Genomic DNA, 13,687 nt, shown 5'->3' with positions numbered 1-13,687 from the left:
CTTTTCGGTCTAATTTTGAACGACATAATCACATCACGACAAATCACGACATTATCACATTTTGAAACATACTGTATTGTGACTTTTAAATCAAATTTTGGACGACATGCTATAGTATGACTTTTTTTTCCATATTTTGGACGACATAATATAGTGTGACTTTTTTTTAAATCATATTTAGGACAATAAGCTATAGTATGACTTTTTTGTCATATTCTGGATGACATGCTATAGTGTGACTTTCTTTCCATATTTCGGACGACATATTTACTTTTTTTTAATCATATTTTGGAGGACATGCTACAGTATGACTTTTTTTTTTTTCCATATTTTAGACGAGATGCTATAGTCTGACTTTTTTCACATTTTGGAGGACATACTATAGTATTCACTTTTTTTTTTTACATTTTTCGATGACATACTTTAGACAAATTTGGACTTTTTTGAAGGTAAAATTTCTGTACTTTATCACCTTACGACCTCGAAGTGCTTTTACACAGCACATTCGCACACCGATGGCACTCCATCAGGAGAAAATAAGGGTTCAGTATGTCGTCCGAAACGTCATAAAAATGGCATAGTAAAGGAATGTCCAAAAAATGTCATAGCATAGTGAGTCGTACAAAATGTCATGTAGAGTATGTTGTCCTAATTGTCAAAAAAAACTTTCAGTATGTCGTCCAAAATGTACAACACAATTTTATAGTATAGTAAGTTCTCCAAAATATCATAAAATTTGAAAATATTAAAAAAAAAATTGCATGCTATAGGCGGTTGTCCAAAATATCTTACAAATTTAATATTATCTTACAAATGTGGTTCAAAATAACAAAATGTCAGGGTATCACATGCAGTCCAAACTGTCAGAAAAATTGCATAGAAGGCATGTGGTCACAAATATCATAAAAAAGTCATATTATAGTAGGTGATCCAAAATTACCAAAACATTTGATACTATATCATGTGGTCCAAAATATCATAAAAATGACACAGTATAGTATGTTTTCAAAAATATAATAAAAACATCATAGAATAGCATGTGGTCCAAAATGCCCCAAAAATGTCATAGTATTGAATATGGTCAAAAATATCATAAAAATGTCACTGGTTTTGTATGCAGTGTATGCATGTGTTCCATAATATAATACAAATGTCATAGTCTTGCATGTGGTCCAAAATATCATAAAAATATCCTAGTATTATATACGCTCCAAAATATCATAAAAATGTCATAGTATTATATACGCTCCAAAATATCATAAACATGTCATAGTATAGCATGTGGTCCCAAAAGTCATAAAAATTTCAAAGCATAGTATGTGGTCAAAAATATCATAAAAATGTCAGTATTGTATGCGGTCAGAAATGTCATAGTATAGCATGTGGTCCAAATTGTCAGAAAAACTTCATAGTGTAGTATGTGGTCCAAAATATCATAAAAATGTCGTAGATTAGCATGTGGTCCAAAAAGGATAAAAATGTGACAGCACAGCATGTTGTCCAAAATTCAGAAAGAAATTTATAGTACAGTATAGTGAGAAAACACCCTTACATCTATGTCAATAATATCAACGTCATGAGAAAATGTCTTTTGCTATGACAATAGCAATCGTTTATTCACTGTATATTTATACATACAGTAGTATAGTGTCTGTATTTGCTTTACTGGTGACTCTAAATAATGAATCAATTCGCCAGATTGGCTGTGATAGCTAGGCTCACTACAACTCAACTCGAACAACGTTAACTAAGGACATCTGTAATGCAACCAAGGATTATTGGTAGTAAAAGGCAATTAACGATGATATTGAGAGCTTGTGGATTATATCATTGGTAATATGTTAAGTTTGAGGATGCTATCAACTTTATAGCTGGTCATCTGACAGTTGAAGCAGGTGCAGTGCATTCATGCTGAGAGGAGAGAGCCTGTAATGCTGAGCTGTTTATCTCTATATAAATTTATCTCGTGGGCACAACATAGTAAACCGTGCCCACGATTTAGCATTTGTCACGATTTTAAACATTTTTGTTTCTGTGGCCACTCCATAGAGAATTGAATAGAAAACAATCATTTTCCTTGTGGCTGTGTTCAAGTATACCCCCTCTAGTTTCCATTGTATGTCCTCATTCTTTCACAAGAATGTATATATTGCGCACACAGTTCAGACAGATCTTTAGTCACAGACTCCCGTAGCTGTTGCTCCTTCTCATGCCACATTCCTTAGGAAGTAAATACTCCCTCGTGATTTAGATTAACATATATTTACAAAAAAGTTTTCTTTTAATCTTTCTTTTTCGTAATACTTTATTATAATGTTTTTTTGAAATATGGTGTTACAAATTCCATCAGCAGAGTTTTATTTTTAGGTTTCACGTTTGTGAATTTATTAAATCAGCCATGGAGTGAGTTACAAAATGAATTAATTTGTTTGGGTGGCACTCGCAAATACTTTAAGTCCCTCATTTTTCTCATTATTGTCACACCAAGCATACCTAATCTTAGTTTTTAACTCATCTCAGTGTTACATGTTATTGCATCTAAAAAAGTCAACCTGACAGGTTGAAAAAACCTCCATATTACCGGAATACAATTAGGGCTAATATAGTACAGACAGTACCTTGTCTGTAGGTCACAAACAAGTACAAGTTTATAATATGTAACAGGTTTAATTTTTTCATATATTTCCTTTCTCAGATGAATTGTTTAAACTTTAACATGCTTACACATTGTAACACTGTAATGATTACAACCACCATGATATAGTTGCAATATATTACTCAATACAGCCACGTTACTGAGGATTTATCCTTCTTCAGTTAAAAGAAAAACAAATCTGAAACTGCAGTTTGTGTGATACAACCCATATCAATGGATACAATTCAATGAAAAACATTCTCATTATTTTACTGATCAGTTAATATACATTGTGGTACTTTAAGTAATAAAAAGTAAGGGAATCATGCTTGCTGGGACTTATGGGAAAAAACTTTAACAGGATCAACTTTATATAAATGTCATCTAAGTGATATAATCTTCAAATGTAATATGTATGCCCTGATAATGTATTTCATTTAAATGTTACTTTGAAAAATAACTTTGAGAGGGAGTTTGGAGCCAAATCAATGCTAAAAATAATCCTACTGCCATACTAATTTGCAAACGACCTTGCACCTCAGGCCAATGTCTTCACAAGATAGAGCAGAATTCTTAAAAACAGAACTGACCTAATCAAGAATGCCCTCATCAGTTAGTAAAAGTACATGAAAAAGACAGAAAAATCTTCCAAATTCTACAAAAAAGCACTGAAAACAATGTGACTGTCACTTCATTCTAACAAAAACATTTCAACAGGGATAATCATCATACAGTTTTCGATAATATTATTCAACTAAAGCATAAAATTCGTTTTTGATAATTAATTAATAAAATGTCTCTCACTGCACAGTTAATTTGCTGTTGTTCATTGCCAGGTGATGCCAAGTAGGTTGCAGCTGATATCCCACATTTTCTGGGCCATGTCATCATCAGTAGCCCGCCTTGAGGACCTTGCAGGGCCACAGTCACTGAACACACAGAGACAGAAAATGGCCATTACAGAGCCTGCTGCATTTGTGCGATTGTTAAATGAGGGTAGAAAGTGTAAACCTTCAGCTACATACGGTGCACCCTTTTGTTACTTAGCAGGTAGAATTACTGAGCAGTATGAAGACGGCACTAAAAGTGCTCTTGCGGAAGCAGCTGTTGGTTGAAATATTGCGTGTACCTGAAGTACCGTCCACTCAGGCTCTCCAGGCCTGGCTCCACAGCACAGTAGATGGTGGTTTGTGCTCCCTCCACTGCTGTTTTGGTGAACATCCAGACTATCTTGAGCCCGTTGTGGAACCACGGGTTCTGGTACCTAAACAGGTCAGATCGCACTACCCCCGGGTGCAGAGAGAACACGCTCACCCCTGTACCTGCAGCACATGCACAGGCACGTACACAGTCACTTACATAGACACCTACAGAAGCACTGAATTAGCACATGAAAACAAGTATGATCAGATGTTTTTTCTGTTATGCATATTCTGTCATTGGTTTTGAACAAAGTTTAGATATATTTTTCCTTTTCCTTTTCTTCTTTTTTAAACAGCAACTGTATCAGTGACAGAATTTTGTTTTTGTTTTTAATAAATCAGTTATTTTTTTTAACATAACCTCTTATTGTTTGTTTCAAATCATAATGGATTGAGTTTTGGTAGCCAGAGTATAATTCAGATCTATGGAATCAACTGTGACTGTAAAATAACTTTCTTCAGTTCTTAACCATGAAGCAATGAAAAGAAAACTATGCAAGCTATCTACTGTGCAAATAATGATAAGTTTGGACCTCTCGATGTCAGTCTGTTCTAAAGTAAAAATGGAATGATGGCTAATCTGTTTCTTTTTTTCCTTTTCTTTCTGTCACCCCTTGTGATGTGTGCTCTTGCACTAATTTCTTGAGAACTTGATCTCACCTTTTAACCGTTTGGCTAGTAAGTGAACAAAAAGGACATTGGCTAGTTTGCTTTGTCCGTAGGCCTTCATGTCGTCGTAAGTCCTGTCACTGTTAATGTCATCCAGTTGAATCGTAGCCCAGGTGTGGGCCACCGATGACACCGCGATGATGCGGGCCGGAGCCGAACGCTTGATGAGGTCTATCAGCAGGTAAGTCAACAGGAAGTGACCTGAGAAGAGTCATGAAACAATTTTCAGTCTATCGTCTCACCAAAACAAATGTCCAATCAAATATATTGTAAAAAAAAAAGTAAATACACCACAATATCATGGATTTTTACAGTCAGGTTGGGTGCATTTTGTAGGTAGGGGCGGAAAATTCATCAAGAATTCCACATTTCAATGGCTTCAACTAATGGTTGTTTCACTATTAGGAACCTGCGTATTATATTTTTGATGAATTTATACGATGAAATATCAAAGGTAAGGGATAAACAGCTTCAGATGTCTTGTTTTCTTCAAACAAATGTTCAAATATTCAGTTTGCAATGACAACAATAGTATAAAATCTAATTTCAGAAGATAGAATCAGGGAGTGTTCGGCCTTTTTCACCATTTCTGCTTAAAAATGACAAAAATAATTAAACTGATTATCGAAAGAGCAACAGATTCTCTTTCTCTCCTTCGATTACTCAATTAATCAGTTTAAAAAGCCCACTGTATGATTAAATGGTATGACTGGATGATTTAAACATCATTAACTTGAAGTGCCACAATCATCATCATCCCCTCCACCAAAAACATCATGAAGAGGAGGAGCCTAAGAAGAAATACTTTGCCACATCTAATGTAAAAGTGCAAAGAGCTAAAGCCAGATTCACACTCTGTTCCAAGTTTAGCCAGTAAAATTTGAAGGAACACGCGCACCAGTGAGTCATGCTGTTTTTTGCTTTTCCTACTATTGTTCTCCATTTCTTGTTTTACTCTTGACCTAAATTTAGCTCCTGCTTATTTAACGTATGTGCGCACATATAACGGATGCTTGTGAAGTGCATGTATGTATGACTATAGAGTATGTGAATGTCTGTGAGTGGTTATGTTTGTGGGTCACCGTGTTCGAGCACAGTGTTCTCTGTCAGCCTGTGACAAAAATACCACAGAAGAAAACATCAACTGGAAGGAAGGCATGGTCCAATACAGAGGAAACACTGACAGCTTAACAGCAACTGTCAGCCAGATTGGTTGTACAGGCGTTAATGCTATTAGTAATCTTACTATTAAATCTCCATGAAATGATACTGTATGAATGTCAGCTGTTCATGTCAAATCAATTACCAAAACCGGGCAGTTCAAATAAAAGTCACTCTTTTATTTATCTGGCTTCTCCACATCACTGTATTTTAGGCCTAACAAAAATGTACATGAACATATAATTCAGATCCAGGGAGTAAAATAAAAAACACACATACCCCTAAAAAAAAATACGAAATCTCGGTGAACTTACCCAAATGATTGACTCCTAACTGCATTTCAAACCCATCAACGGTCTTGGAGTAGGGACACATCATTATTCCAGCATTGTTAATCAGGATATTCACTTGCTTTTCCTCTGAAAAGAACATACATAAAGGACTGCATTTATATTCTGCTTTTATGTCTCACATGATCCCACATGCACACATCAGTGGTAACAGAGTCACCATGGAGTGAAGCGACCTCATACTCGGATGAAATTTGAAATGTCGACCTCACAGATGAAGAAGGAATGTACAGTTTGCTCTTGACCGGAAATGCTGCTTACCTTTGTTGATGACTTCAGCAAAGGCTTTGATGGACTTGGTATCAGACAGATCCAGTTTCTTGATGACCAAATTCTCATTTCCTGTCTCTTCCAAAATTTCCGTCCTTGACTCCTCCGCCCTCTCCATGTCTCTGCACGCCATGATGATGCGAGCACCTAATAAAATACCGACAATCACAATCACAAGCTGGCGACATGACAGTGTCACAGCACCCCACTGCACTTCACTTTCCTCCAAGTTTTCCACTCTTTTCTCTTTTAATCTTTTAAGTATTTATGTTTGCTTTCCAGGATGGGCTTCATCCCCCTTGTGTTCCAAGGTATGAATAAGCAAGTGTAGAAAATGCACTATGTGAACTCTCATTGCACTATGAACACACATCTTGGTTTGGCCGAGCCTTTTTTTTCTTTGACCTGCAAATGAGCTTACACAACCTATGACAGCAATGTACACAGCAATTAAACCATATTCCTGTAATGGCTGAATATAAACTTAAACAGTGATATATTATAGCAAATATTACAGACATGGGAGGCTCTAATTATTTAAAGTTTCAAAACTCAGAACTATAATAGCTTTGCTCATTTGCAGGCATACAAAGCTTACTAATGTCACATTAGGAGTGACGTATTTAAATTTCTCGCAATGCTTTTGATCATCCTCTAAATGTTTTCAAAGCTCTCACGCAGCATCTCATTAAGCCAACTGCTCCACTCTCATGAACACAAGACCCTCTCAACTGTCATTCTCATTTGCTCCTGACGCAGATTACCACATTCTCTTTAATGAGCACTGAAAGGGGCTTTGAGGACACATGCACACACCCTCTCTCGCACCCGTATGCACACACTAACATGCATGCACACCCACACAAACTGAAATATAGAGAGACAAGTTCCCCCCTACACACACCCCACCAGCACCACACACACGCACGCACACACACACACACACACACACACACACACACACACACACACACACACACACACACACACACACACAATAGCTGCTGTGCAATTATGGAAGACGAGCGCCATTAATCAGTTGGAGCATAGCGTCTGTTTCCCATCAAAGTGTCTTTGTTTCTGTCCTGCTGGTTCCTTTGTGGGAAAACCCAATTGTTCCCATAGTTCCACAGAAGTTCACTCAATTCAATAAAATAGTATCCAAACAGTAAGATACTGTGTCTGCATCCTGTGTCAAGTTAAATCCAGCAGAGGATTCTAGTCGTATGTGCAAAAATAAAGTCAAATAAGCAATTCAAAAGGTATAGATTCGGTTTGCTCTTCCTGGGTAGGATGCAGTGCCTTCAGGAATCACTTCCTGTTACGAATCCGAGCAAATCTAATCATATTGTCATCACATTATTACATAATCTCATTTACTGAAAGATGATACCGGCATTTGACAGTGAATTCTCCACAAGCAAGAACCACAGTGTCATTATCTGATTCAGGTAGTGATCATTTACTTTTCATTTCTCTCGTTCTATATTTGTTTTATTTTACCAGAAAATAAAAGAATAAATAAAAAAATTGGTTAGCATACATTTACAAAATTAAAACAATTTCTTAAGCATGGGCACATGCATGCAACAAATACACATGCACTCACTTAAATGCACAGTGGTTGGGTTGTTTTTAAAAAGAGGGAGGTGTATACTACGCCAAGCTGTGCCTTTCAAGTGCATATGAATGAACAAACTGAATCATGTATGCAGAATCAGTTTTCATATTAGTCACTGTGTGTGTGTGTGTGTGTGTGTGTGTGTGTGTGTGTGTGTGTGTGTGTGTGTGTGAGTGTGCACGTGTGTGTACGCATGGCTGCTAGATGCACCCTCCCATCTCTCTTTGTTGCCCGTCTGGCTCGAGAGGCGAGCGGACCCTCACAATGCGCCCTCTGTCCACTTGACGCCTCATCTGTCTTCCATCACTAACATTTGTCTTTCACTTGGACTGGTGAATTGTTCAGAAAGGTGCTCATTTCATTGAACGTAACATCAAAACTCTTTCCTGTCTATCATTAGCCTTGGAGACATAAAAAGTTAAGGTATGCTGAGGACATGAAATCCCTTCATACAGCATAATATTCCCACTTAAAACACTTAGATTGTGCTTTATAGCTTTCAATCACCCACGAAGTGCTTTAAAGAGAAGGAATATGGAAATCACAGTTCATCAATACAGCGGGTCCAGAAATAGACGGCTGCAGATGGAGACAGACACATAGCTGGACAGCACCTCTTCTTGCAAGGTCCCTGGCCGCTTCTTTGCCAATACCAGAGTTCGCTCCGGTGATAAGGACTGTCATCCCATCTATCCTCTCCTCAGATGACCAGCCAACACAGCATGCATGCCTGAGCAACACACATAAGGAAAGCAGCAGTGAGGGAAAATAGCATTACCCTTCTTAATAAGATTTATTTTATCCAGGTAATGCTGTTAATGATCTGTGGTCTATTTAGTAATGTGATAAAAGAAAAATCACATGTACACAAAATGATCTGGATCATTTTCACAGAAAAATATTTTCATTGGTGAATACATTTACCCTATATTTTGAGTAACCTCTCAACCTCTTTGAGCGCATCTATCCATCTATTGTATTTATGCTGACTGATTACTTGACTGCAAGATGCCAGCAGTCTGTTTTCCTGCAAACATGGAATGGCATTTTCAAACTCATTTAAACAGATTTGATGGACTAAAAACACACAGAAGGCTTCATTTTAAAAGCATTTCACTTCCAAATATTGATAAAACAACAAGGGTCGAGGCAAAAAGCTACATTTTCTAAACTAGTCTGATCACAGTGCCAAAGCTGGTGGCAGCGTGTAGTATAATCTTCTTAAAATTTGTCACATTCCTATTGTTAGCAGAGGCAGCCACCTGATCTTTTCTCTTTTAATCTTTTATTTCGTCCTACCTCCAGTCCATTCTTCCTCAGGAGCAACAGGTGTCCACCGCAGGACCGCTGAGCACAGAAATAAACAAAGTACCTCCTTCGGTGTTCACCAGCACAGTTCTCCAGTGGATGGATTTCGTGCTTGTCACCTCTCCCTACCCCGGGGTGTTTCACAGAGCCTATCACCGCTGGGCCAATTAGGTGGGAGCTGACACATAATTGATTTACAAGTTTACAGGCTCGGGAATAGGCGGATCTCCTGCTCACTCCTGATCTCGGAGAAACTCGAGTTAAAGACTGTGCTTACTCGAGAGGGAGTGCCACGACATTTCATGCATTTTGTATCCAGTGAAAATCATTATCCATAATTCACCGCTGCAGTACGTGACATCACAAATAAACAATCTCCATCAATCTAACTAGCTGTCGAAGCAGCATTGTTAGATTTGTTATGCTGTCGTTTAATCATCTCAGCCACTTGAGATCGTCACAAGTCAAACTGTTCCAAGCCGCCAATGCTTAAGCGCAGTCATGAGGATTTCTGAAATTATATGAAAACTGTAAGCATCAGTATCTGTCTCAGATGACAAGAACTTGTTATCTGTAAAAAATAATAATAATTAATTTAGTGGGTTAACGACTTTTAATTCAGTCCTAAGCTATACTTTGAATTTCCTTCTAAAAAAAAAAAAACCTGCGCAAGTTCAATCAGTCATAACTCCACAACTGTAAGGCCAAAATGAACATCCTTAGGCTCTATGGTCGAGGGACACTTGGTTGAATTTTGAAATACAGAGATCTCCTTGTTTCCATCACCAGGCCAAGGAGTGACTTGAAAAGTACCAGCAAAAACGAAAAGTTTTACTTCCTACTAATCAAAATTTGAAAGCAGCCCTTCATCAATGAGTCAGTAACCACTGATGTTATTGAACCTGATTTAAAAAACTCTGAACTGCAATTATACCAAATTTGAAGCAAAACAAATGAAGCACAACAATGTGTCACCCGTTTTAGTCACCATACCAGGTGATTTATCCATTTCAGTCATTTTGAGATAAAGTGTCATGTGCAGTGGCTTTTTTTCCTCCTGACAGTTGAGCTGACTGTTGAGGCATGCTGTCATGTTATTTTTCATGCCTGCTTATTCACAGCAGAACACACAAGCACAGTCAGTAGTTTAGAGTATCAACGATATTTTTTATTAGAAGCAGCTACTTGCATATCTTTTACCCACTTAAAACCCTTCAGATTTACAAATCAAACTTCATCACAATAAACAGATTAAGCCTGTATTGGTATCCTATTTTGTCTACTTGCTCAATTTATATCCATCCGATGCATAACGTTCAGTAAAACTAGGAAGCTTCAGCATAATGTGTAAAGGCTATCACTGAATATTGCTGCACAGCAGTTTATCTCCAACGAATGCTGAGCAGGTGGCAGCTCACAGCCCACAGCTTCAGGGCGGTGCCATCATCCTGCCCTGCCCTGGTGCTGTAGGCACTGGCACAGTCCCTGTAAGGAAAGGGAAGAAAGGGAGAGTAAAGGATAAATGAGGAAACATTACTTGTCTGTGCATTTTAAATGTATTTACGTTTTAAAGTGCGGTTCTATATTTATATTTATAATCCTCCTCCATTGTGATGGGAATGGAGTAACTTTCAGTGTGTGGCTTATGAGATTGCATTTAGACTCAGTTGTCAAAAAGGTGGTTGACATATTTTTGCATCTGCCAAGTTTGAAAAATACTTTTGGTGGTGGATAATGGTTCTGATTGTCCTGCTGAGGTTTACTGCACCACCCACAGGGCCTCAGCATGCAGGACATGCTATTAATGTTGTGACTTTGTTAATGACAATTACATACTATCAAAGAAACAACAACCTCTTGGTCTAAATTTGTGTGGAGAGATCGCGTGACCTTGGTGTCTGCTTTTATTTCATAAGGGTGCTTGGTTTTCTCATTTATATTAAAAGTAATAGTTTTGTTGCTTTAGCATTAAAAACTGACTTGTAGTATCCTCCAGTGAGCAGCTGGTTCTCAGGAGTGACGGTGCAGTGGATGATGGTGTAGGCTCCCTCGGCTGGTGTCTTGAGCAGGAAACCTAAATTCTTGATTAAGCCCACAAGAGGGCGCCTGAAATGCCTCGTAATCTCAGTGTTCACCATGCCAGGGTCAATTGAGTAAGCCATCACACCTAGAACTGGAGGGAAAGGTGTGAATTAGGTGCCATCTTTCAGGTGGGTGGATTTAGATGCCTCATTCTCACATTGAATTACTCGTTTATAGTTTAACCTGAAATTAAGAAAACCCATTATTACATTTGATCAAATAATGATTACATAATCCAGGGCAGTAAAAGATCATGCCACTATAAAAGTTATATGTTTGTAATCAATGCGTAGTTTGTGACATGATAGAAAAAGAAAAAAAAAAAAAAAAAAAAAAAGGCTTCATTCCTAGTTTTGAAATGAATAGATTGGAAATAAGAGTTGTGATTGTGGGAGCGATGATTTACACTTAAAGACCACTGTGTTTTCTGCAAACATGTTTCTCTTTGCTCTGTTTCCAGGCCCTCAGTGGTTGTGGTTGAGGCATGAGACTCTCACACTGGCAAGAGATACAGATCAATTTTGTATGCACAAGGAAAGAGACAGAGAGGCACATAGAGAGACATAAACACAAACGTACATGGTGCATAATCTTGTGTCCCAGACACACACCCTACCCTCAGTCCTTTTGGCCAGCTCTCTGGTGAACAGCACATTGGCCAGCTTGCTCTGTGCATAGGCCCTGATAGGGTGGTAGTCCTTCTCCCCGCCTAGGTCCTCAAACTGGATCTTGCCCATGGCGTGAGCTCCCGAGGACACGTTGATGATCCGGGATGGGGCCGAGTGCTTCAGCAAGTCGAGCAGCAGGAAAGTCAAGAAGAAATGACCTGAGGAGAGAAAGATAAAGAGATTAGAGCAAGAGAAAATAAGACACAAGAGGAACAAAGTCATTTTTTTTTTTTTTTTAAAGAAACTTTAAAATAAGTTTTAGAGATATATTTACTGGCCATCCATTAAGGCATTAGAGCAGAGAGACCAAAAAAAAATTTTTTTTTTTAAATGCTGATCTACGAGTACCTCCCCAGAATTCATTACAACATACCTAGGATTAACAAAACAAGCTTTTAAACCTGCTTTTTAACTCCTACCCAAGTGGTTGACTCCAAACTGCATCTCATATCCATCCACTGTCTTGGCATAGGGGCACATAGCCACGCCTGCATTGTTGATCAGGTAGTGAAGGGCTTTCTCCGCTGGAAAACAGCACATTTGTTACTTGTATTAAAATCCCCCCGCACCCCAAAAAAAAGGCATACTGTATTCTGGAGTTTACATGTATGTGTATGTGTGTGCCACCCACTGTTGTAGATATTCTCAGCGAACAGGCATATCGATTTGGTGTCAGCCAGATCAAGTTGCCTGGCGACTACCTTGGCTCCCATCATTTCCCTGAGGATGTCACCGGCAGCTTGTTCTCCTTTCACCATGTCTCTGCATGCCAGAATCACACGGGCACCTGGGGGAGATTAATTCCTCTTAATAGCGAGTGTGTTTTCATGTATATGCACGTTGAGATGTGAACGAGATAACATCCTGTTGAATTTATGTTTAAACATTTATCATTGTGTCAGTTGACGTGACATTAAGCTCAGTTTTCAATGTTTTTGGCTGTCTTTGAACAAACCAATATTGCTACTTGTGCTTATGAGCTTCATTTCATTCACTTCATTATATTTGCTATCCTTGCATGAGCTTGCTAAGTTTGATCCATTTTCCTCACTCAGTCAAGTCAAAAAGCAAGAAAGCATACGATCACAGTAGTAGAGAGAATAAAAGTCATCACGGCCTTCATTTGTTCCTCTTTAAATGTGCAGCTCTGTTTACTTACCTCTGCCAGCCAGGTCTTTAGCTGTTTCTTTGCCTATTCCGGTGTTGCCCCCGGTCACTATAGCGGTCTTTCCATCCAGACGCACATCTGAAGACCACTTGGGAACGAACAAAGACCTGAGGAAGCAGGTCAGAGGTTTAAAGATTGACACCATGATTTACTTTAAACAGAAAAAAAAGAACTTTAAAAGAAGAACTATTGCTTGTGTGATACGTTTGTTTAAACTAAATTACAAGGTGTGTGAGGTACACCACCAAAGGCAAAACAGTGAACGCCAGAAACAACAGCCATTGTATATATATAAAAAAAAAAATTAAAGGTCACAGGGTTTGAATTGACTTGACAGCTAATTTGACATTTTATGTCTACCTTCAGACTTTGCAACAATTTCCACCCAGCTGATACTCGAAGCAGGGAAAATAAAATAAATGTGTTTTTGAATTCTACACAGACTACTGAAACAACACTGTATTACAAAAAAAAAAAAAAAAAAAAAAAAATCATGTCTCAAAAGAGACGATGCTATTTTTTTTTTCTTAGATTCTTACCTGACTGTTTGCAT

General features: G+C 38.1%; 2 protein-coding genes across 2 annotated transcripts; both read right to left on the bottom strand.

Moving 5' to 3' along the window:
• Nucleotides 1-3,461: 3,461 nt before the first annotated feature.
• LOC138199459 (retinol dehydrogenase 12) lies at nt 3,462-8,628 on the bottom strand. Its single transcript, XM_069151556.1, has 6 exons — nt 8,523-8,628; nt 6,279-6,434; nt 5,982-6,086; nt 4,498-4,707; nt 3,765-3,957; nt 3,462-3,564 (listed from the first exon to the last, which is right to left on the bottom strand). Exons 1-6 carry the CDS (start codon nt 8,590-8,592, stop codon nt 3,462-3,464), a joined length of 837 nt encoding a protein of 278 aa, XP_069007657.1. The 5' UTR covers nt 8,593-8,628.
• Nucleotides 8,629-10,421: 1,793 nt separating this feature from the next.
• LOC138199458 (retinol dehydrogenase 12) lies at nt 10,422-13,687 on the bottom strand. Its single transcript, XM_069151555.1, has 7 exons — nt 13,674-13,687; nt 13,126-13,241; nt 12,598-12,753; nt 12,386-12,490; nt 11,915-12,124; nt 11,197-11,389; nt 10,422-10,701 (listed from the first exon to the last, which is right to left on the bottom strand). The coding sequence occupies exons 1-7, from the start codon at nt 13,685-13,687 to the stop codon at nt 10,599-10,601; spliced, it is 897 nt and encodes a 298-aa protein (XP_069007656.1). The 3' UTR covers nt 10,422-10,598.

This window comes from Embiotoca jacksoni, unplaced genomic scaffold (genome assembly GCF_022577435.1).
Source record: "Embiotoca jacksoni isolate LCO1_2020_lvr unplaced genomic scaffold, fEmbJac1.0.p SCAF_17, whole genome shotgun sequence".
In the NCBI taxonomy this organism is placed as follows: Eukaryota; Metazoa; Chordata; class Actinopteri; family Embiotocidae; genus Embiotoca; species Embiotoca jacksoni.
The sequence above is the reverse complement of the archived record's forward strand: the minus strand, read 5'-3'. Positions and strand labels throughout refer to the sequence as shown.

Coding starts and splice junctions, on each gene's coding strand:
- LOC138199458 (XM_069151555.1), bottom strand. Junction 12,125..12,385: donor GTTTGGAGTCAACCACTTGG/GTAGGAGTTAAA, acceptor TTCTCTCCTCAG/GTCATTTCTTCTTGACTTTC. Junction 10,702..11,196: donor CTCACTGGAGGATACTACAA/GTCAGTTTTTAA, acceptor CTTTCCTTACAG/GGACTGTGCCAGTGCCTACA.
- LOC138199459 (XM_069151556.1), bottom strand. CDS start 8,592: ATGACAGTCCTTATCACCGGAGCGAACTCTGGTATTGGCAAAGAAGCG. Junction 6,435..8,522: donor CAGGGACCTTGCAAGAAGAG/GTGCTGTCCAGC, acceptor GTATTTTATTAG/GTGCTCGCATCATCATGGCG. Junction 3,958..4,497: donor ACTAGCCAAACGGTTAAAAG/GTGAGATCAAGT, acceptor CATGTGCTGCAG/GTACAGGGGTGAGCGTGTTC.